This window comes from Martes martes (genome assembly GCF_963455335.1).
Source record: "Martes martes genome assembly, chromosome: 11".
In the NCBI taxonomy this organism is placed as follows: domain Eukaryota; kingdom Metazoa; phylum Chordata; class Mammalia; order Carnivora; family Mustelidae; genus Martes; species Martes martes.
Window position 1 is genome coordinate 62105585 of NC_137899.1, and position 23955 is coordinate 62129539.

The 23955-nt window shown below is 43.9% G+C and overlaps 1 protein-coding gene across 1 annotated transcript in view; it reads left to right on the forward strand.

Moving 5' to 3' along the window:
• The window catches only part of WIPF3 (WAS/WASL interacting protein family member 3), a gene marked incomplete at its 5' end in the record, with an annotated part of 65761 nt that overhangs the window by 20156 nt on the left and 21650 nt on the right, over positions 1-23955 (forward strand). Inside the window, 2 exons of the mRNA XM_080818311.1 lie at positions 17986-18118; positions 20338-20469. Coding sequence (XP_080674437.1) covers positions 17986-18118; positions 20338-20469 — 265 coding nt within the window. The remainder of the gene's footprint in view (positions 1-17985; positions 18119-20337; positions 20470-23955) is intronic.

The following is a 23955-nucleotide window of genomic DNA, read 5'->3' on the forward strand; positions in this document are numbered from 1 at the left end:
AAATTCTGCCTCCACGAACTTTTCTTAAACCCTTGTCATAGTAGTTGGCATCTATGGTTTGTTTGTTTTTCTTTTCTGGTTGAACGGTTGTCTAATTCACTTGTTAACAAAAAAATTCAAGACCTCTGTGCAGGCATCCACCAAGGCACTCCTAAAAGACCCTTTCCAGACCTCCATCTTGGGGACCAGCTGTTGGCGTTGATGAGTATTTGGGGCTTCACCACTCCTTGACTTCACCCCTTCCCCATGACCTTGATGCCTAGAGTCCTTTAATATTATGATTTTTCCTTAAAATCGTTCCATTTAAACATTGGAATCTGAAATGTATCTGTGTAGTATGTGGTTTATTTTTAACTGATTTTAGTTTTTAAAGTAGTTTTAGGTTCAGAGTGAAACTGAGTGGAAAGTACAGAGAATTCCCTTATACTTCCTGCCCTTGCACACACACAGGCTCCGCGATGTCAACAGCAGATTTTTCATCAAGACTTAAATTCTGGGTTTTGTTAAAGATTCATCATCTTTAAAACGATCTCTTAGAAGGCATGGCTACTTAAAATGAACAGAATAACCAAAGATTAGTAGCATTTTTTTAAATGTGATTTTAAAAAAATGTTTATGTATTAATATTTTACAGGGTCTTACATATTTTCTGCCTGTATAAGAATTTGTGGTTGCTAAAATGGAATTAATTGGGCTAGAGATCAGAGTTGTAGCGGGCACATCAAAGGCATTTATTTGATGTTTGTTGACTGTATTGGTATGTTGTTCCTTAGTAGTCCTGTGACTTCCAGACACTTTGTCATCTGAACGGTCCTTGGCCTGGGAGCCAGTAGGTTGGTGGTCTTTAAATGGCTTTTCCTCAATCCGGGGTGTAGCCCTTTCCTTAAGGTGCAGGGTTGACTTCCCCAAGCTGCCAAGGAGGCTGAGATCCATCAGTGCGAAGGAAGGACAGTGGTTGGAGATCTATCTCAGCTTGCAGGAGCAATTGCTCCCACAGCCTACATCGTTCTGATTACATATGGCCTCCGTGAGGAGGCCTAATTTTAGGAGGTGTAAGACAAAAATACAGTTGAGAGAAGTGAACTAAAAATAGCCCTCCCCCTTTATTCTGTTACAATTCATTCCCTCAGATGCTAAGTCTGTTCAGTTTATGCAAAAGTCTTCCCCTGTCATAATTGCCATGAAGGCTTTTGACAGTTATTAAGCAAAATGAAAGCCTACATTTCATTTCGATTCACTGCAGCTGTCATGACCTGCGATTTATTTCTGCTGGCCTCTAGAATTCCTGGCGTTCTGTTAAACAGGTGCTACTGTATTTTTAAGGGAGAGTTTGAGGTGGCCCCATTTTATTAAAAATACACAAGGAGTGTCACTAATAAGAATATGTTGGGTGAATCACATTTCATGTGCTCAAGTGGGGGCCTTCTGTGATTCTCATGAAAAAAAAAAAACTGTGAAAAAAGAACTGATACCTAATTTTCACATTAAAGAACTAATTTTACTTTAGTGAATATTCATGGTGTTTGTTATATAGAAGACATTGTGCTGAGCACTAGAAGAGTTGATGGAGACATCATTTCTGCCTCATGGAACTTACTTGGGGAAGACAGATGTATGTCAAGATGTGAAACATAGAATCTCAGCAACGGGCGCCAGAACTCTTCCCGAGGCGAGACCTTTCTGGGGAACATATCCTGACAGACTGTGGAGGGGTTGACAGGGAGAGTGGGATTTGAAAGCAGGAATGAGTCAAAAAATAAGAATGGCTACACTGCGCCATACAAAGCAAGGAGAAGGATTTGCTTCATGCCTAAGTAGCTGGGCACCGGGAAAAGAGAGTTCAGAACGGAGATGGGGGAAGGGGCCAGAACGCTGGTTTGAGGAAGGTGACTAAGGGGATTCTGGGCCAGATGGAATCCTCCTGTGGTGTGACGAGCAAAGGCCATTCGAGGGCCAGGGATGCCCCAGTGCTCAGTGTGGAGGTGTTGTTGGCTCTTGGAATGGAAAGCCCTCCTGTTCTCCACCCACATTTCAATAAAGTCTCCTGTGCTCATGAATGGTTTGTGTAGGTGTTTAGGGGTTTCCCTGAGGGGCGTGGAGGAAGAAGGGGAAGGCTCCCAGAAGGCTGCGGCTTGTGTTTCTGAGACCATAAGGAGGAGAGCAGAACAGGATGTGTGAAAGAAGGAACATGGAAGCATATGTCCCATGAGACATAACTTCCCCTGAGCTTGCAGAAAGCTTTGGGAGGTGTTGGGCATCAAGAAAGACTCTGAGCCAGTCTCCTCTCAATCTCCAGGGCTTGGGAACCCACAGATCATATCTGCTTATCTAGGTTAAACTTCCAAAATGTGTGGCTATTGTACAATAAGTGGATAAGAGTTGAAATTCTGAGTTGAAATTCTCTGTGGGAGCCTTCATAGCTAGGCATTGGAAGATGAAATGTGACTTTGGTTGGCACACTTGGAGGAGAAGAGCAGAACCTGCCGAGAGAATGCATGGGTACTGACACTGAGATGCCAAGGGCATGACCAGTACAGGGAATGGGGGACCAGGTGGGTATAGACAGTATAGAAAACTTGTGGGATGGGAGGTGGAAACATGGAAGGTGGTCAGATTCTGGACAGCCTTGAACACCATGCCTACTGAGTTTTGTCTGAATTCTGTGGTTGCCTCATCTGTATGTAAAGAAAATTGGAGAAACCACATGAAAGTTTAACTAGAGAGCGGAGATTTCAGAAGCAAGAGGCCCATCAGGAGACCATTTAAATTTGTAGCTCTCAGACTTCCCACCTCCACCTGCACACCTAAAGGTTGACCTCCTCGTGTTGCTAAGAATGGAGCCGTGGTTTAAGTGGTGTGGGATGGGAAGCAAAGAAGGAGCACAAACTGTGGTGGTGGGCCCAGAAAGGGCAGCAGGAATTAGATGTATGTCCTGCAAATAAAGCTGATAATAGACAAATTTGACCAATGACAGAATATCAAGAGTGTAAGATAGGGAGTTGGCATTGAGCCTGCATGACTCAAAGGGTAGTGCTGAGATCCACATCACAAGATCCATATCACAGGAGTGCAGGTGTGAGCATGTGTGCACGCATGCACATGCTTGGGGAGGAAGTGCATGATATGGGGAAAGAATTTGTTTTGGAGGTGTTGAGTTTAAGGTGCCAGTGGAACCCTTGCGTGGAGATGTTCTGCAGCAGAAATGTATGCCTAGGACCACAAACTCAGCACGTTCTGAAGTTACCTATATTGCAAAGTGCCAGTAAGGCCCAGAGGCGGGTTGGAGTAGATCCTGGGTGTTTCTGCTCTCCTGGCACGTTTCTGAGTCTTATCCAGCTAGTAATATATGGAAGTATCTGGCTTCCCCTTTGCTCTGTTCCTGCCCAGAGGAGATTCTCCGTGATTTTTTTTTTTTTTTTTTTTTTTTTTTTTTTGCTGTTGAATGAGTGAGAGCACTAAGCCTCCTTTTGACAAAGCTAGAAGAACAATAAGGATGTATACTTTTCCTGCAGATTATGGCGTGGAGATGATTTCCTATATTTACTTACATTTGGCTTTTCATCCATATACATATAAATGTAACAAATTTTTTTCTGAATCAAAGAAATAGAACTTTACAAAAGAGGTTTAAAATATATATATAAGAAAGAAGATAGGGAGTAAAGACCAGATAGTCTTAATTCTGCCTTCTTGACTAATTTCTTTTTTTTTCTTTTTCTTGACCTATTAGTGTCATATTTCTGCCATGTTCTGATTGTTATATATTTATCTTAGATATTGTTTGTTTATTGTTTATTCATTTTAGATACCGTTCCTGAAAGAGCAGCAACCTGAGGCTGTCTTTGTAGAAAGTCTTAGACCACAATGTTGTGCTTTAGAGTCAAGAAAGTCAAACAAATACAAATTGAATTCCTGGCGTACAGCAGTCACTGGGTATGGGGTTTAAGTGGTGAAAAAGGAAGGCATTCACACTTAGCCCTCAGGGTTGCTGGGAAGCACACATGTCATAATAGAGAGAACCTTGTAAACTGTCGATGTGTGGAATTATAGGGCTGTTTTAGGCAAAGATTGGGCAGGTGAAAGAAAGACCCATAAGGGTTTTCAGGAAATACGTGATGGAGAAGGTGTATTTAAGCCAGCAGAACCACTACATGTTCTTAACCAGAGGAGGGACTGATGAAAACGGTGTTTGGGGAAGGTTTTCTGGTTGGTAGAGGAGGGGGTGATGGGATTGGAGAGAGAATGTCTGGAGTGCTTTGCAGGGAAACAGCCATGCATTACTGGGGCGAGCTCAGCATGGTTGCTGAAATGAGAGGGGGATGTTATTCGGGCATTCCATGGTTTCCATAGGTCCCATGGGAGTTGTAACTCAAGAGTGGTTTCTTCTTCCCAGTTGATGTTCATGTTCGCGTCTTTGCCAGCAGTGCCTCCTGTCCCACTCACCTTACTCCATGAAGGCCTCGCATACATCCAAAGTAGACAGTTCACAACTCAGCTGAGGCTGAGGGAAAGGTCAGCCTTCCTTCTTAGAAGAAATGAAAGACATGGTTGCTCCTGGGTGTTCAAATTTACTCGTATTATAAAAGACTCACTTTAGGTCCATAAAGTGGTGAGGGGTCAGAGAGACCCTGGGGCAGTGGACAAGTATGGTCACTTGTTGGCCCCAGGGTATGTTATCTCTTTTCTGCAAATGAACAGGAATCAGCACTGGGTGAGCAGCCCAGTGGGACCATCAAACTAATACATGCCCGTGGTTAAAAAATGAGCTAGAGCCGAAAGTTGATGCTCACAGAAGAGCAGTGGTGTGAGTCTAAGTATAGTTTGAGCATTTTAGTGGTGTTCACTTTCTGGATGGGGAAGTAGTCTGTTTGCGATGTGTTGAGTTTAAATTCCAATCTCTTGTGGTTCATAGACTTCTAAATTTAATGAAGAACAGCATAATTACAGCCAATCTTACATGATGCTCTAAACAGATATTTACAGTTTACAATGAGGACGTCTTTGTCCTGTTTATGACCCGTAACATGGCTTAGAGATTATAGCTTAACTGGATCCTTTGATATAATTAAATATATATATTTAGCTGGCTACCTAAGATTTGCATGACAGAAATAAAATTGCAAGCCAGTGGGCCTGGGCTGGGAAAAAAAAAGCAATCTCTAAATAACATATCAACACGCTCATTTATTTGTTACATTGAGAAATCATCTATTGACTTAACTGCTATGAGACATGAGAATTTAACTCCCTTCTATTACCCACTTCCCCTTCCCCACCCTCCTCTTTATTTTTTATATTAGTGGCATTATTTGTACTTCCTTTGGTCATCACCTTGTGTATTTGTCAGGGTTCTCTAGAGAAACAGAACCAATAGGAGATATGTATTATTTTAATCAATGAGATATATTTTTGAGGAGATTTATCATAGAGATTGGCTTATATGATGATGGAGGCTGAGAGTCACAATTTCCCATCTACAGGCTGGAGAACCAGTGAAGCTGGTGGTCTAATTCATTCTGAATTCAAAGGCCTGAGAACCAGGAGTGCCGGTGTCCAAGGGCAGGAGAAGGTGGATATCTCAGCTCAAGCACAGGGCAGATTGGCCCTCCTCTGCCTTTTTGTTCTATTCCAGCCCTCCGCTGGTTGGGTCATGCCCATCTGCATCATCCAATTGCCAGATAGGGCTTTTCACTTTTCATCAACAGGGCCCAGAACTCAAGTGAGGTCCCAGGGCGATGACAGAGATAAGAGCACATACACGGAACACCCAGGTCTGGCATCCTAGGGGCCAACCAGAGAGGTGGGGAAGAAGGTTCTGAAATGATGAGAATATCACCAGATCCAGATGTAAGATTCTTTTGGTAACTTAGTAGGATCCAATCCATACTCAGATCCAGAGGCTTCCACTGGCATCTCCATGCAAGGGACCTAGAAAAGTGACCACGAGAAAACAAAGTCTAGATCCATTTACATTATCATCCATAATAGACACAACACTTTGGGAACATCTTGAGCTTTCTAGAAATTTTGGATTTTCACCCTCTTGGTTATTTTTGTTACTTTTGCGTCCTTTCCTGTTTGAGCAATGTTCAAGAATCTTCATCTATTTCAGAGTCCACAAAGGGAGGCCATAGGCCGAAAACCCTGCCTTGTGCCCTGCAGGCAGCAGGGAAGTGTAAAAGGAGAATAGGGAGCTGACCCTTGGAAAGAAAGAGGTGGGCCGTCATGGTCGCCTCGTGGGAGGTTCCATGTCACCTGACGAGGGAGTTTCAGGTGCAAGCTGTTTACAGTTGAGGGTATCAGCCTCAGAGCTAGAGTTACTCTCTGCAGTTTCCATTTTAAGTGCTTTCAGTCGTCCTCTTGCCAAGGCGGCTGCTGGCTCACATTTGAGCCACTAATCAGACTGGTCTCAGAGTCCATCATTCAGCTCTGGCTCTCCTTGCTGGCCCTGGCAAATGCCTAGCTAGCACTTAGCTCCTCGGGCCCCAGCCTTCTCAGCAGCAACACCCTCCCTTCCTTTTCCTTCTGATACCCCTTCGCTGCCCCCTCCTTCGTGCTCTGGCTGTCACACTCTTTGTGAAGCAACACTTACCATGGTCCCAGGCCAGAGGATCATCGGACCGCTCTCCCTCCCAGCTGCGGGCTGGCTGTGTATTCCTAGGTTTTCGCCGGCACTGTTTTCCCAGGTGATGTCATTACCAAGAGGCTGCCCAGCACGGTGACAGAGGACCCTGACTTGCCTGGTCTCTCCTTTCTGCTCTCCCCTCACTAGCAGGGAACAGCACATTTCCCCTCTGCAGCTCATCTGTAAAGTGGACATAGTACTCATAACTAGTACCTCCATCACGGGGCTGGTTGTTCAGATGCCCTCTATATGAGCTAAGACACATCAAGAACTTGGACCAGTGCCTGACACACACGAATGCCTTCCCGTCTCTTTGTCTTATTGCTGTCGTCATCGTTGTCAGCCTTTGCGTGTCACAGCCTCTGGACCTAGACTCCAGAATCACTTGTGTGCATTGTAGAGTAAAAAGAAGGAACCAAGTCTCAGGAAAAGTTGGTCATTTCAGATGGAAAAGAGGAATGAATGCTAGGTGTGGGCTTTGGTAAGTGAGACAAAGCCTTTAACAGAAACAGTGATGCTGCAGTTGAGAGTAGCATTATTTCATTAGTTTGCAGATTAATCTGGGGGTTGAGAGCACGATTCTTCTTGGTAGTACCTTTTGTCTAAAAAAAAATGGAAAATATGAAACCTCAACCAGTTTTTGAGACACTGTTCAAACTATGTTTTATTTATTAACAATTCCTAGTGCCATGTCCTTGACTCCCAATGCTGGTCTCTCTTTTTGTTTTGTTTGTTTGTTTGTTTTTTGCTTACAAGGTTATCCTCTCCAGGTTGAGTATAGGTTTTAAAATCAAGTTTTCTCCTCATTTAAATTTTAGTTTTAAAAGCCTGGGAATACTGGCATCGTTGAAAAAGAGAAGGGTGCTGAATTGAACTCCCATCTCTAGGGACAGGGTGACGAGAGGTAAAAAACTGTGAAGACAGCTTGAGGAATCGGGGCTGTGGCGTAACCTTGAAAGCAGCAGCTTCTCTTCCCACGCCTGCATGTTTTGTCGGAGCAGACAGATGTCAGAGATACAGGGGCTAGGGTTTACATGAGTTCATTTTAATAAAATACTGATAGATTGTTCATACAGTTTTTTTTTTAAAGCTAGGTATGTGGTTATTAAAAGCAGAATGGCTTAGTTTTTGCATGTTCAGAGTTTCCACTCAAAATTAAGGGGAAATGGCAGAGACAAATGTTCTCACTTTCCAGAGAAATGATGGTTGGTCTTTTAGCTCTTTTGTAATTAAATCTGGATATAGCTCAAAAGACTCTTTAAAAAGTGTGGTGATAGGATGCTTTCCTCAGGGTAAAGGAGGTGGGGGAAACACCTGGCAATCAAGTCTTGAACTTCTGTGACCAAACATGAGGGGTCCAGGTGAGGAGATTGAACGAGTTTTATGGTAGCGTTCTACAGTCGCTGGAACAGACGTCTGTCAGTGTAGCCGCAACACGGACCCCAGATTTCTGGAGTTTCCAGAACTGTACCTGGGACCTGAAGGGCTTAGCAAGATGTGGCAGGAACTCTGGAGCTGGATGTTTTTATTTTTTAATTCCGGGATTGTTGACCTGGCTTGGAGGAAAGAGACAATCACCAGGCGAGCACTCCCATCAGCACTATTACTGGGAATTCTGAGACTCGAGTTTTTACCAGACCCTCAGTGCAAACTCTGGCAACCCTCCATCCAGAGGGAACTAGGTCCTGTGCCTCCTGATGGCTGCATGTTCATCTGGACCTTTGGACTTTTTCTTCTTGCTTATCCTTAACCTCCTACTCCAACAATGAGATGCCTTGTAGCTCCCCTTTGTCCCTTTGTCACCTGTGAATTGTCCAATTCCAGGATGGCAGAATATCTGGAGAGCAGTTTCAGAATTGTTAGCCAGTACCTCTGTGGGAAATGACAGGATCATAGAGAGTCCAGGATTTATATGCAATTCCTTTGCCTTGATTCTTAAAGGTTTTGACTCATTTATATATAAATTTATGTGTATCAGTGTCTTTTTTTGACACAGGGTGCAGTAAGATTTTCATTCATTTGTAACACAGATTTGATAATTCTGTCATGTTCTGCGTTCTTCCCCGGGATCCAGCAACTTCCTAAATGATTATTTTTATTCACATGCGTATGGTTTACTGTTTATTCTATAAAGTTTTATGGCTTTTGACAAATGCATAATGGCCTTTGCCTGTCATCAAAGTATCCTGGGAAGTGTTTCACTGATTGAACCTCCCTGCTCCAAAGAATGCCTTATAGGTTTACCTGTCTCTAGTTTTGCCTTTTCTAGAACGTCATATGACTGGAATCCCAGAGTCAAGATAAATAAAGAAAGAAATGAGGGGAGAGAAAAGCCTATAAAAACTTGAATATATGAGGGACGCCTGGGTGGCTCAGTTGGTTGGATGACTGCCTTTGGCTCAGGTCATGATCCCGGAGTCGCGGGATCGAGTCCCGCATTGGGCTCCCAGCTCCACGGGGAGTCTGCTTCTCCCTCTGACCTTCTCCTCACTCATGCTCTCTCTCACTCTCTCAAATAAATGAATAAAATCTTAAAAAAAAAAAATCTTGAATATTTGAAAGACCAGGGAGTGCTGTAGAGAATTACAGTGTGCTTTGGAGGAGGTGTGTGGCTCATATAAGGAAAAAATTAATTTGGTTCAAAAGAAAAAAAAAGATTTCATGAAGTAAACTGTTTTTGATGCAGAGCTTAAAAGAGAAGTAAAAGTTTGAGCAGGTAGGCAGGGCTGGGGCCAGGGGAGCCTTCCCAGAAGAGGCAGAAGCATGAGCACAAGCTTGGAAGGAGAAAAGAAACGCGGGAGGAATCCAGAGCGGTTTTAACTCATCAAGAAATACAAAATAAGGTTGAAAGCTTCCTTGGGAAAGTGTGGCTAGATTCCTTGATTTGGTCCAGAATGGAGAATCCCTGAAGCATTCTGAGGGGAGTCAGACAGCGGGTGCCTTCAATACAGTTGTCTGAGGCAGACTTGAGGATAGATTGGGGTCCTAGTTGTGGAGACCAGTTCTGAGGCTCAGGTCCAGAAAATAATTACACAGAATGCGGGTTTACGCCGCTCTCTGGCAGTAGAGTTCCTATGAAGACTTTTGTAAGTCAAAACGTACATTGAGGAAGCAGTTACCATCAATTTATATACAACCACTTTGGAACATTTCCAGACCCAAACTATAACCTCTCCCAGGCTCTTCTGGTACCTTAGGACACGTCTTGCTAACAGGTGCACAGAGGACAAAGCACAGGTGCCCACAGACACAATTCTAAGCTAGGCAGCTCGATGCTAAGATGCTAAGCATCCTTCTAGGCGAGGAGCTGGGCTCTCCTGGTCCTGGCTGCCTCTGTGAGGCTCACTGCCAAAAAATTTTCGCTTTTCTTGAAAAAGCAAAAAGCCTTTTCTGGTTTCTTGTGTTTAGTAAAAATTGGCGCTCATGTAGGTATTTTGCAAAAGTGAAGTAACTTGAACTTTCAGACAGCAGAGGATCTCTGTGTATGTATATGTACACGTGTGCAAGATGTGTATACACACACATATGTACCTATATACACATGCACACACGTAAACACACACACACAGATATGCTCCCTGAGAATAGGATCCTCAAAGTCTTGCCCATACTGTATCCCCAGCTCCTAATCCAGTGGTGCAGAATCAACACTCAGATCTTATATATTACTGAGATATATTAATAACCAATACTAATAACCAATAATTAAGATTGCTCTACTGATTTCTGTCTGCCCTCTTTTCAGGGTTCCTCTCTCCAGCAATTCCTATGAACTACTTACAAATTCATTTAGCTGTGATGCAGATAAAATAACTATTACATGAATTTAAAGGTGTGTTTTGGTCCGGTATCCAATCCACAATCCATAAGTTGACTGCCTTTTAAAATTCATGGCTCCGGTAGAGTTAAGTCTAATCCCTGCCCCCACAACCCACCCGTGGGCCCTGCTTGTACATCCTTCACATCCCTTTTTCTCCATATTTCTTTATTGCTGCTCTTTCCATCCCCAGCCTATATGCTTCCGTTTCCATCAGATTATGTCCTACTGAAGGGCCTTGGAATTCATATTAAAAATCAACATTTCCTTAGCAATTCGGGGTCTCTTCTGATTCCATACAAATTTTAGGATTATTTGCTCCAGCTCTTTGAAAAATACTGGTGGAGTTTTGATCAGAATGGCATGAAGACTATAGATGGCTCTAGGCAGTATAGACATTTTAACAATGTTTATTCTTCCGATCCAAGAGCATGGAATGGTCTTCCATCTTTTTGTGTCTTCTTCAGTTTCTTTCCTGAGTGTTCTGTAGTTCCTCGAGTACAGATCCTTTACCTTTTTGGTTAGGTTTATTCCCAGGTATCTTATGGTTCTTGGTGCTATAGTAAATGGAATCGATTCTCTAATTTGCCTTCCTGTATTTTCATTGTTAGTGTATAAGAAAGCCACTGATTTCTGTACATTGACTTTGTATCCTGCCACGTTACTGAATTGCTGTATGAGTTCTAGTAGTTTGGGGGTGGCCACTTTGGAGAACAGTGTGGAGATTCCTCAAGAAATTAAAAATAGAGCTTCCCTATGACCCTGCAATTGCACTACTGGGTATTTACCCCAAAGATACAAATGTAGTGAAAAGAAGGGCCATCTGTACCCCAATGTTTATAGCAGCAATGGCCACGGTGGCCAAACTGTGGAAAGAACCAAGATGCCCTTCAACGGACAAATGGATAAGGAAGATGTGGTCCATATACACTATGGAGTATTATGCCTCCATCAGAAAGGATGAATACCCAACTTTTGTAGCAACATGGATGGGACTGGAAGAGATTATGCTGAGTGAAATAAGTCAAGCAGAGAGACTCAATTATCATATAGTTTCACTTATTTGTGGAACATAACAAATAACATGGAGGACATGGGGAGATGGAGAGGAGAAGGGAGTTGAGGGAAATTGGAAGGGGAGATGAACCATGAGAGACTGTGGACTCTGAAAAACAACCTGAGGGTTTTGAAGGGGCGGGGGGTGGGAGGTTGGGGGAACCAGGTGGTGGGTATTAGGGAGGGCACGTATTGCATGGAGCACTGGGTGTGGTGCAAAAACAATGAATACTGTTATGCTGAAAATAAATAAATAAATAAATAAATAAATAAAAATAAAAATTCTCAGAATTGCTAAAAACAAGTACCACAAACACAGCTTGCAGTTAGGGAGGGATTGCTAGACAGTGGAACTGCTTGAAAACACTGGTGTGGACAGAAAAATGCTGACATTGGTAGGTCAACTCAGGATAGCATACAGAAGTGCAGTTAAGCCCAGCAGACCGTATGAATGAGGTCTTTTAATTTTGTATCCCAAGTGAGATGGAAAAACATTGCAAGTTTTGAGCCGAGTGACATGTCTGGGTGGCAGGTGCTCTGCTGAGGGCGAACATGTTGCTCGAGGAACAAAAAGGGGCTCTCCACCCGGACGTCAAGAATCGGAGGTCCTTGGGGCGCCTGGGTGGCTCAGTGGGTTAAAGCCTCTGCCTTCGGCTCAGGTCATGATCTCAGGGTCCTGGGATCAAGCCCCGCATCGGGCTCTCTGCTCAGCAGGGAGCCTGCTTCCCTTCCTCTCTCTCTCTGCCTGCCTCTCTGCCTGCTTGTGATCTCTGTCAAATAAATAAAATCTTTAAAAAAAAAAAAAAAAAAAAGAATCGGAGGTCCGATCCAAAAGACAAGTGTAAAAGGAGCAAACGAGATTAGCTCCAGCTAAGGTCCAGAGGTGAGCTCAAGCATGGCGTGCCTGAGCAATGGGGGGCCTTGCACAGTGTGAAGGGATTTGAACTTGCTCCTGAGGCGGTGGGAAGCCGGCGGAAAGTTTTACGGTGGGGAGGGACGTGACAAGTAACATGGCCCTTATTCAGGTCATTCTGAGAGCCGAGTGGAGGAGAGCGGGAAGACAGGAGGCATGAAGGCCAGGGGATGGGATCCCAAGGTGATGCTGGCCGGTGGGGGGAGAGGAGGGTCATTTTCCCTTTTTCCCCCTCTAGGTTCTTGGATAATTAAATTGACATAAGACAGAGGAACAGAAGAAAAACGTATTTTGTATGTATAGGAGCTCATAGACATAGGAGATTCAAAGAAGTGACCAAAGCAGGCAGCTTTTAGACCTTTTAGACAAAGAAACAGTATATTTGTAAAGAGTTGATAAGACATTGATGCCTGGGTGGCTCAGTTGGTTAAGTGGCTGGCACTTGATTTCAGCTCAGGTCATAATCTCAGGGTTGTGAGACCCTTAAAATTCTCCTTCTTCCTCTCCCTCTCCCCCCCTCACCCCACCCCATGCGTGCTCTCTCTCTCTCAAAAAAAAAAAAAAAATTAAAGTATTGAGAAGACAAAGAAGTTTGGACTTGGGGTAGTAAATTAGCAGTAACAAGGTTTGTTTATACAAGCCTCTTGGCCTTAGAATTCCTATCTCTGGGGCTAAGAATGTCTCCTTTCCTCCTGGTACAAGGGGGTTACTTTTCACATGGGAAACTTCTTTCCCACTAACAGGGGAACAAAAGAGAGTCAGTGTCCTTGCTATTGGCTGTTTCTTATGTAATTTTAATTCAAAATAATCAACATGCCAAAGTGGCATATTTGGAGGCGGCCTGTGTCGAACCCCACCACCAGCATTAAGTCAGCATTGTAGGGATGGAGAAGAGGAGCCAGATTCTGAAGAAATCGCTCAGGAAGCATCCATAGGAGTTTGTGATTGAGCAGCTGTAGGGAATAGGGAAGAGGGAGGGTCCGAGAAGGCCTGCAGGCCCCTGGACTGCAGGCACCCAGTAGCCAGTCATTCCAGAGGAGTCATTTCTCTGAGGATGTAGAGAATGGGAACAGACACACCTAGAGTTCCAACGGAAAGGCCCTGATGCTTCTTTGCCTTTTGTTAAAACACAGAATTCAGCTGGGTAAACTTAAAGATCTAATTGACTTTACTCAACAATTCAGGATTCAAGGAGCCTCCCATCTAGCAAACAGAAGGGAGGTCTGAGGAGTTGTACCATATGGAAAGTGGTTTGTTTTTTGTTTTTTAAGGTTTTTATTTATTTACTTGACAGAGAGAGAGAGAGAGAAAGCAGGGGGAGGGACTGAGGAAAAAGCAGGCTCTCTGTTGAGCAGGGAGCCAGAAGACACAAGACTCGATCCCAGGACCCTGAGATCATGACCTGAGCCAAAGGCAGACACTCAACTGACTGAGCCACCCAGACACCCCTGCCCCTGTCCCGCCCTCAAGCCCTTACTGCCTTTAAAAACCTTCCATTTGGGGCACCTGGCTGGTTCTTTTGGGCACCTCTGCCCCCTCCTCCTGTTCGTGCTCTCTCTCAAATAGATAAATAAAATCTTAAAAAATAAATAAATAAAGGGAGAAAGAGGGTGGGAGAGGGAAGTCATAAAAGAAAAGACTATTTTAGGTAAGGTGAAGGGCAGGGATCAGTCACACAACTGGGGTCAACTCAGATTGACTGGGTAAAGGTCACATTCCTGGGAGGGGAGGAAACTATAATTAAGTCTTGGTTTGCTGTCTTAGAGAGGCAGGTGCCTCCGTTTTGGACCCGTCGTGTCATTTTCACCCTCCCGGAATGGGAAGTGGCACTGTGGGAGGCGGCTGGTACTTTAGGGAATGTCCCGGTCTGCATGCAGTTGTTCAGGAAACCAGGCTATAGAAAAGAAGGTTACAGGGTCCGTTCTTTTTGCTGTGGATTTTAATTGCATATTTGGATTTCTAAAAATGAGACCTAACACTGTTAGTTCCCAGTACCCTTCATTCTGGAACAGCCTGCCTTCAGCAGCACATTTGGGGTGTAGGGAACACGGCGTCAGTTTTCTCTGGAAATATTTCACGTCTGTCTTCCGGATCCCAGGCTCTCTGTGTTCTCCTCTGGCAAGATGGTAGTGGCAGGGGGAGGCAGTGCTAGTCAGGCTGGCCTGGGGGCTCAGGTTTGGTCCTGAAATCCAAGTACCCTGGCTGCTGAGAGCTGTCGGCCCCCAAGGGTGGAAAACAGGAGTGGGTTGAGGGCCAAGGGAGTGAGCAGGCTGTGTGCCTGGAAACCTGAGAACTAAATTTAGATTTAACAGCCGTAGTGGAGAATGTACCTTTCGGAAGCTGCAAAGCTGAAATTGTATGAAGATGATGGGGTTTAGATCATCCTTGAGACAAACAACCTGTTAGATTTGGATTAACCAGCTGGATTTTTTTATTAGTGTTTCTCACAGAAATCAGTATGAATCAAACAGATGCAGGCATGGCCAGCATATGGTGACAGTGTGACAAACAGCAGGACACGCATTTTTCTGGGCTGGACTGCCATACCCCCCCCACATACACACACCCCCAACCACACTGAAACTAGATCAACTCATCTGCTGGGATGACGAAGGGACATGCAGAAGCGTTTCTGGTTTATCAAGATGGGAGAACAGATACTTCACCACCCTTGGCTCTGTTAGAACTATCAGTTCTAACAGTTTTTGTCTTACCGGTTCACTTCAGTTCTTCAGCCTTTGGATGGCTCAGGATGGGCTCATTGGCATCGTTATTCTGCTACTTTCCACCTTTCCAGATCCACACTATTCCATTTGGAGCTCACTTTGGGGAAACTGAGTCCACAAAAGGTTTATGCAGAACTTAACAGATTGTCACACTCAGCAGCAATGTTGAGAAAGAACAAGAACAAACCTGAAACAATATTTCAGTTTCCTGAGTGTGTGTGTGTGTGTTTGCACACCTGTGCATGCATGTGCCGTGAGGGAGGCAAGTTTGGTGAATGTATTACTACAGGAAAAGTGTCCAGGAGTGGCCTTCTCTCTGTCGATTATACTTTTAGTGAAGTTGCTAGTAACCAGTATTTGCATAGAATAAAAGAACAAGTGAATATCTGGAAATCTTCTCTTTTCTGTTTCTGTATCCTGTAACCACAGTAACAAGACTTCTTGGGGTTTTTTAAGAAAGCAAATTATGTGTGGATTGTTAAAAAAAATATATATTGCAGTTGGAGTAGAAATGACGCTCACTGTGTAATACAGTTTTCAGTGTGCAAACGAATATGTCCTTAGATGTCCTTTTGCACAAAACCCATTAAGCCTAAATCTCTAGGGTCACCCCAGTCCCGAGGTTCCTGGTTCTTGACCTCACAGGAGAGGCTTGACTGATACCATCTCAATATCAGGGGAGGGAGAGCCCTCTAGTGGAAAGTCATCAGGGCAGACAGTGCAGCAGGAAAGGACTCCCAAGAAGTCAGAGGAAGAATATTCAATTTAGTCCAGCCAATGGAACTCCAACGTGTACGCATGGTATGACTCGCCATATCTTCCTGCTGACTTGGAAGATGCTCATCAACAAATCTGTGATGTAGAATCATCAAGAACCTATTGAGGACTGGGATAAGTAGATACTCAAATTAGAATAATTATTCCGAGGACATAGAGCCTTCTTCATAGCCCTCACCTGAAAAGCTTGAGATGGGCAAGGTTGAGAAATAGGGGATACATTTGGGTAATAAATAGTCAAGTTTAAATTAGATGGGATGACTCACTCCCACCCCAGGATTATTAGCTATAAGGTTTGTTCATGGGTCCAGCTGCTTCTTTAAGCAGAAGGACGTGCCATTCTAACCTTTGCCTTCCCCAAATCTATCACCTGAGTTGGGCCATGACCATCATCATAATTCAGTGGGTGATTTACCTTGTAACTAGGAAGAAAGAGACGAAGCTCTCTGTCCCCCTAATCCCTGACCCTAACACATGTCTGAGATTGTAATGCTAGATTTTTGCAAAAATGTTCATACCCTCTCGACGAGGGTCATGATATTTCTGTTGGCTCTTTATTCTTGTCATTAACTACTTATAAATAAAATTAGAGACTTTCAAGATCTTAAAGCTTTGTAGTTTAAAATGATTTCTTGATATTAATGGTTTCTATAGAGACTCTTTAAAAGCATGTTGTGTGAGAAATTCCCTGTTCTACATGTGCATTAACAATGCATTCTAAAAAACATGTATCATTTGGATTTTGCCCCTTTGCTTATTGCTCTGTGTGATCCATGAGCCCCTCCCCTCTTGGGCTCAAAAAGCTTGTTTCCCAGCAACAAGAACCCAGCTTTGAAGCGTGTGCCCTTCAAAGCTCTCGGAAGATGCCTCACCAGAACGGTAAAGTCAGTCTGAAAATGCACGCTCAGGACATTTGAGCTAAAACCGCAACTGCCCTTGCTTCTAGCCTGTGACCCTGTGGTCTTTGACTGTGTCATCAACACAGCTGAATTGTCCTTTGCTGAACAGAAAATGGCTACTGCAAGGATTTGTAAAGCTTATCTATACTTCAAGGACCGTCTTAAAGCTTTGTATCTTCCTTGAGGCCCGATGGGTATGGCTGTTTCTGAAGTTTCTGTGGCCTTCCTCCCCGTAGGACTTATGTCATGTGCTGCATTCTGTTGTGGCTCCATTCCATGCACATGGGTCCCACGGTCCTGGCACACACCCGTGCCCCTAAAGGCAAGGCCAGCGTATCTGTACATCCGGGGTCTAGTACACTCACCCGTCCATTCATCTGGCCGTCACTGCAGATATGCGTTATCTGCAGACAAATCCTGTTACTTTCTCTAGAAATGCCTTTGTGAACAAAACGAACAAGATCTTTCTCCTGATACAGAATCCTGGTCGGGGGGAGGGGAGGGGTGGCAAACCTTAAATTCGTAACCAAGAATGGCCATTTTCCACAAGGAAAGATACATAGACGTTTATACAAGGTGATAGAAATTGCAGAGGAAAAAAGAAGATGGTACCCTCAGAGAGAACACGGGGTGGTGGGGGGAGCTTACTTAGACTGGAGGGCTAGAAAAAGCTTCTGAAGTCATGGTATTTCAGCTGAAAGCCAAAGACACATGGTACCTCGCATACAGCAGGTGCTAAGAAGTATTTCTGGCTCCAAGAACTGTTTAACCAGGACTCTGTGCACATGGTGTAGACCTTCTGTGTTTCCTCCAGGCTGTGTCTCCCAGTGCAGTCCTACCCCTGCCCTTATTTGCCACCAACCTGTGTTTGTTCTTTCTGGTGCTCCCTATTTCCACAAGCCCATGGACACCCCTGCCATGTCAGCCCAAGCTACGGCAGAAGTGTTCAAAAACAATATTCGACAGAGCAAATTTTAAAGATCTGGTTTTATCCAGTGATTCATGATATCAGCCAGCATCCCATCTAGCAGATAGAAAAGAGCCCCAAGGAGTTCTACACATTGAAAGACTTTTGTAGGGAGAAGGGAGTGGACACGAGGGAGTTGTACTAGCAAAAAGCAGATTATAGTATTATATGCAGTTATAATCAAATCCCTCTTATTCCCTTACAGGTAGGTACAGACACTTCCAACTTGAGAAAGGCAGACCCCAAAGGTCGGAGTGCCCTGTTGGCTGATATCCAGCAAGGAACTCGCCTACGGAAAGTCACGCAGATCAATGACCGCAGTGCCCCACAGATTGAGAGTAAGTGAGCAGCTGGGCCAGGCCTGACGTGCGTCAAGGGCAGGCCACGTGGGCTTCAGCCAGGTACCTCTGGCTTGCTCAGGCCAGGGGCCACACTTGCTACCCAGGACGCACTTTGGGCCATCGCAGACTTGCACAATGTCCAGGCACATGGGTGAGAGTCAGAGATCCCTTTCCAGGTCTGCAGATGGTTTAGAGCCTATCTTCTACCACTGTTCAGATGCTAAGCAAACAAGTAAAACCATTGTGGGATAACTGTTTCTTTTAATGGTGATAAAATACACATACTATGATGGGGCACCTGGGTGGCTCAGTGGGTTAAGTCTCTGCCTTTGGCTCAGGTTGTGATCTCGGGGTCCTGGAATCAAGCCCCGTGTCGGGCTCTCTGCTTGGTGGGGAACCTGCTTCTCTCTCTCTGCCTGCTTCTCTGCCTGCTTGTGATCTCCCTCTCTGTGTCTAAATAAAATCTTTTTTAAAAATTTAATTTAAAAAATACACATAATATGAAATTCGCCATCTTAGCCATTTTAAGTGTCCATTTTGGTGGCATTTGTACCTTCACAATGTGGTTGCAACCATCACTTCGGTCTAGTTTCAGAACATTTTCATCACCCCGAAAGGAGACCCCATGCCCATGACATGTCACTCACCATTCCACCAGTCCCCGGCAGCTGCTCAGTCTACTGTGTGTCTCTGTGGGTTGGTGTCTTTGGGATATTGATGTGAACAGAATCATACGATATATGGCCTTTGGGGACTGGCTCCTTCACTTAGCATAATGTTTTCCAAGTTCATCCAAGCTGTAGCATGCACCTTTTTACTGTCGATGAATATTCCATCGTCTGGATATTCCAGTCTGTGTTCATCCATGGTGAGATACCCTCTAAAGATCACTGACGCTGTGCCCACCTAGTCCTCAAAGAGAGAAAAATTAAAGTCTCAACATTAAAGTGTGCCAGATCGTGTTCGCAAGGAAAAAAGATATCCCCAGACTGAGTCCCGAGTCTGCTACCAGGGGGATCTGGGAATTTCTCTGAGATCAGTCCACTCATCTACAAAACGCAGGAGGTAGTAATAATTGCTTTTTCTTTCTTTCTTTCTTTTTTTTTTGGTCAAGATTGCTGAAGGTTGAAATAATTTATGCAGAATTATTTATCAGTGTCATCTCTTGTTATGTCTTCATATAGTTTTCAATGATGCACATGATGGTAATTCTCAAAGATAGTCCTAAAAATGTAATTGTATCTAGTGTCTGTAATTACATATTTTCATATACAAGGATAGATAAGTTACTTTAAGAAATACTTTCAACAATTGCAATAAAAATTAGTTTCCAGGAGACCCACTAATTGGTTAAGCCCAATTACCAGATAAACCCATCTGATTGGAACACTCACTCCTTAATCATTCCAGTCAATAGGTAATATATATAAATACTCAGAATAATCTGAACACATTCATCCACCAGTGGGCACTGTGCCCTGATACCTCTGTGCAAGTTAGCCCCAGGCTTTGAACATTTCTTGCGAGGCATTCTTGTCTAAGCTGAATGCCTTCTCATTGCATGGAGTTGGTCATCACACACATCTGGAAGGCTGGAGTTACTGACACCTCTCCCCCAGGGTTTCACAAGCTTTCACTTCTATAGAAGAAAAGATGCAGGGAAGGGTGCAGGGCTCAGGGAGTAAGAGCTGGTGAGCTCGAGAAGGAAAATGCCAAAGCATCAATCATTGCAGACCTTCCCTTCCTGCTTGTAGTCCTGGGCCAGACTCTGTGGACGAGAAGTTACAATTACTGACTGAACTAGATCCGTGGGTTTTCTCTGTCTGGTCCTCCCACAACAGTCGAGTTGAAAATAGGGCTGGCGCTACACCTACAATGTTTGGGTGCTCGCATTTGGAAGGTGCTGCCAGTTCCCCCTCCAGCATCCGAGGAATGGCAGCATTTAGGTCCCTTCGTTTGGGTCATTTTCCAGGGCGCTCGGCTACCAATGGTCAGTTCCTGGGTGACTCCAGAGAGAGTAGTAGACAGGCGTGAGCACAGGAGTCTGCGGGGTAACCGGGCAGAGGGGTGTGGGAAAGATGCCCACTAGGAGGGAAGGGCTGGAGGTGGGAGGAAGGGAAGGCTCCCCCGGCTGCTGTTGGATCACAGCCCGGACTGAGACCAGGCTGCTCTGCTCTGCTCAGAAGTCCTTATGTACTTGCCTCTTCTCTGCAAAGGCTCTAAAGGAACCAACAAAGAAGGAGGAGGGTCTGCAAACTCTCGAGGTGGAAGCACACCCCCAAGCCTGGGAGATCTGTTTGCTGGTGGCTTTCCTGTGCTGAGACCAGCCGGCCAGAGGGATGTGGCAGGTAAGGGAAAATTCAGACGGACTACCTGGTGATCTTTCTGTCCTTGACACGTAAAATTGGCTGGGCAATCCTCCTGAGCCATGAGGATTGTGGCATGTTTTTAAGAGAAAGTTGCATAGCAGGAGATCATGGTTTGGGAGCATGACCTGGAATTACCCAAAGCATTGTTCTCAGGGGATCTTGTAAATCATCATCCTGTTTAAATCATCCCATTGTAATAATTGAAGAATGACTTGCCACTGTGTGTAGTGCTTAGCAATGGTGTGATTGGGGCCCCACTGCAAAGTATAGACCAAAGGTATAAAGCCCTTCAGAAAAATCTTAGTGATATCACCATAACGTATCAGGCATTGTTATCAGTTAGGTGTTGCTGTATAACCAAATAGCCTAAAACTTAGGGACCTTAAACAACCATGTATCTGGCTTATAGTTCTGTGGTTGGCAGTTTAGGATGGGCTCACCTGGGCTCCCTCTGGTAAGTGGGTAAGGTGGCTATTGCTAATTTTAGCTTGGGTAAGGTGGCTTTTGCTAATCTTATATTTCTTAAATCTTTCATGCCTCAGCAGAGATGACTGGCCTGACACATCCATATGGTCTCTCAGTGTCTGGTAGAATATTTGGGATTGTTTTTCCTGTTGGTGGTAGGGTATACAAAGGGTATACAAAGTCTCTTAAGGCTTAGTCTTGGAGTTGCCTCAATATTGCTTCCTACAACACCCTCTCGTCCAAGCCACAAGACCAGCCCAGAAACAAGGGTGGGGAAAGACACTTCACTTCCGTATGAAAGGTCTGCAAAATCACATTTTAAAGATCATAGAATCAGGAGTGAATGGATAATCAAGGCTGTTTCCTCAGCCAGTCTACTGCAGTCGTTTGTGTGTTAGTGGGTATCATGTATTTTGAAAGCATTGCATTAAAATTGGGCAATTACTTATTAATTTTGTGTGATAGAAGTGTTTTTCCTGTTACTGTTCTCTTTAGCCAACAAGCAGGAATAAGCTCCGAGAATTGCATTAATCAGGGAATATCAAGCCCCAAACATTGCTGGTGTAGAATCTTGTGGCATGGGGTTTGCTAACCTTTTCAATGGGCTCTGTGGCTATTTGTCAATAATGGGGTGCATTTGCTTCTGTCACCTACTGACAAAGTCCAGCAAAGATAAGGGCTCTAGGATGCTTTCAGATCCAGTTTGAACCTTCTCAGAGGCCATTGCCTTTCTTCTTTTTTTGCTAAAGGTTTAGCAAAGAGGGTTGGCATTTCCCAGTGCCTTCTTTTTCAAAATTCCTGAGTGGTATCAAATAAACATATAACATAATGTATTATATATTATTGTATATTATAATTATATATAATATATTATTTTATATAATTAATTTATATTAATAAATATATAATTCTATTATGTATTATAATTATTATATATGATATATTATATAATAATATATATTGTATGTTATAATTATTATATATAAATTATATTATATTACATATATTATATATATAAATTGTCCACTAGTTTCTCTTCATAGACGTACACGTAGGAGAAATAGCCCCCAGTCAGTTTTAACAGAGACCAGCCAAAGAAGCCAGCTCATCTCTATGCCTACCTGTCAACACTAGGACATAGGTGTCTGATGCTTGAGCCACTCTGTTAAACAAGGATTAATTTCTGTAGAGGAAATGGAAATCCATAATGCAGTGGCTGGTGATGCCTGCTACAGGATGGTAGCTCAAGGAAAAAGCCAATAAATAGATGTATGGGCTGGGTGCCATGTCAGAGGAAGACAGACCATGGCTGTCCTCTCTAAAAACCCTTCCATCAACCCCCTGGTCATTCAAAGAAAAGGACTTTGACCTTTGCTACCTCTCTCACATTACTGTCTACCATTCTTGCTAGCACACACCCTCCCTTCCAGCTGCATGGCCCTCTCGCGGTTCTTGTACACACCAGGCATGTTGCTGCCACAGGGCCCTTACACTGATTGCTCCCTTGATTGGGAACACTCTTCCTCAGGTGTCTTCATGACTCATGCTCTCCCTTCCTTCAGGTCTCTGCTCAAGTGGCACCTGATCAATCTATCAGTGAGGCTTTATTCATCAACCCATATAAAATACCAGCCTCACCCCCTTACTCCATATACCCTCTACCTTTAGTTTTCTTGTATTACTGATCACCATCTGACATATTATATATTTACTGGTTTATGTGTTTATTTCTGTCTTCTCCCTCTAAAGGTAAGCTCTGTGAAGGCAGAAACTATGTTTTTTTCACTGCCTTAAAATGCTGGATGCATAGTAGATGCTCAGTAAATATTTGTTGAATGGAGTGTGGGAGTGGGTAGCATGGTTGCTTAGGGCCATCAGGCCAAGAAAACAGAGTATGGTGCTCACAGTACTTTTGGCAGCCCATGAAAATGTTTGGATATCTTTTAAAATCAACCAAAGACCATGGTTTTTAAAAAAATCAACCATGAACTTTTAGAGTCAAAGATTGTATTTGTCTTTATAGCATTGCACTTATAAAATGTCTTCAAAAGCCATAATGTGGTCCTGGCTTAGAGTTCTGAAGGAGTGATCATTAAAATAAGATGGAGGGGGGGCACCTGGATGGTTCAGTTGTTTAAGCATCTGACTTCGGCTCAGGTCATGATCCCAGGGTCCTGGTATCAGCCAGACAATGGGCTCCCTGCTCACGGGGGGTCTGTTTCTCCCTCTCCCTCCCCTTTTGCCCCTTCCCCCAGTTCATTCTCTCTCTCCCAAATAAATAAATAAAATCTTTTTTAAAAAGTAAAAAAATAAAAAGTAAAAAATAAAAAGTAAAAAATAATAAGTAAAAAATAATAAGTAAAAAATAAAAAGTAAAAAATAATAAGTAAAAAAATAAAAGTAAAAAAATAAAAAAAAGTAAAAAAATAAGATAGGATGAGGAACTGGGCTCTATGGAATGTGTAATGAGACTTCCATGCCATCTAAGGTCTTCTGGAAACATACCCAGATTAAAGGAACATACACATCCTTCATCTTTTGATGACCCCAGGCTCTTGATGCACTCAAGCTGGCCTTTCCCCACCCTCTTTGTGGTCTCCTTTTGTTTTCCAATTTGGATTTCTAGGGGTAGCGTTTATGTGATAAAGGAAAGCCTCCTCCTCCTTCCTTCCCTTGGCTCTCTCCGCTGGCCCCGTGCTACCCGGTTTCCTGACCTGCACTTGACACGGTTAGTTCCTGTGTCTGTGGGTCTCACCTGCAGTGCGTGCTGCCCGCTCTCTGCTTCATCCTGGAGTGGGCCTGAGCAGAAGCCGAGTGAGGATGTGTGCCTACCTTGCCTCGGTAAACAGAAGCTTCCGTACTTTTAACTGGCTTGTTCTAAGAGCTTTTGGATCTTGGGCACATGGTGTCCTCAGTCGTTTCCAAAGCCTGCATTGGTTACTCGGGGGCTGATTATGCTCCTTGAACTTATTAGCCCTTTTAAATTCATGGAGAGAGTAG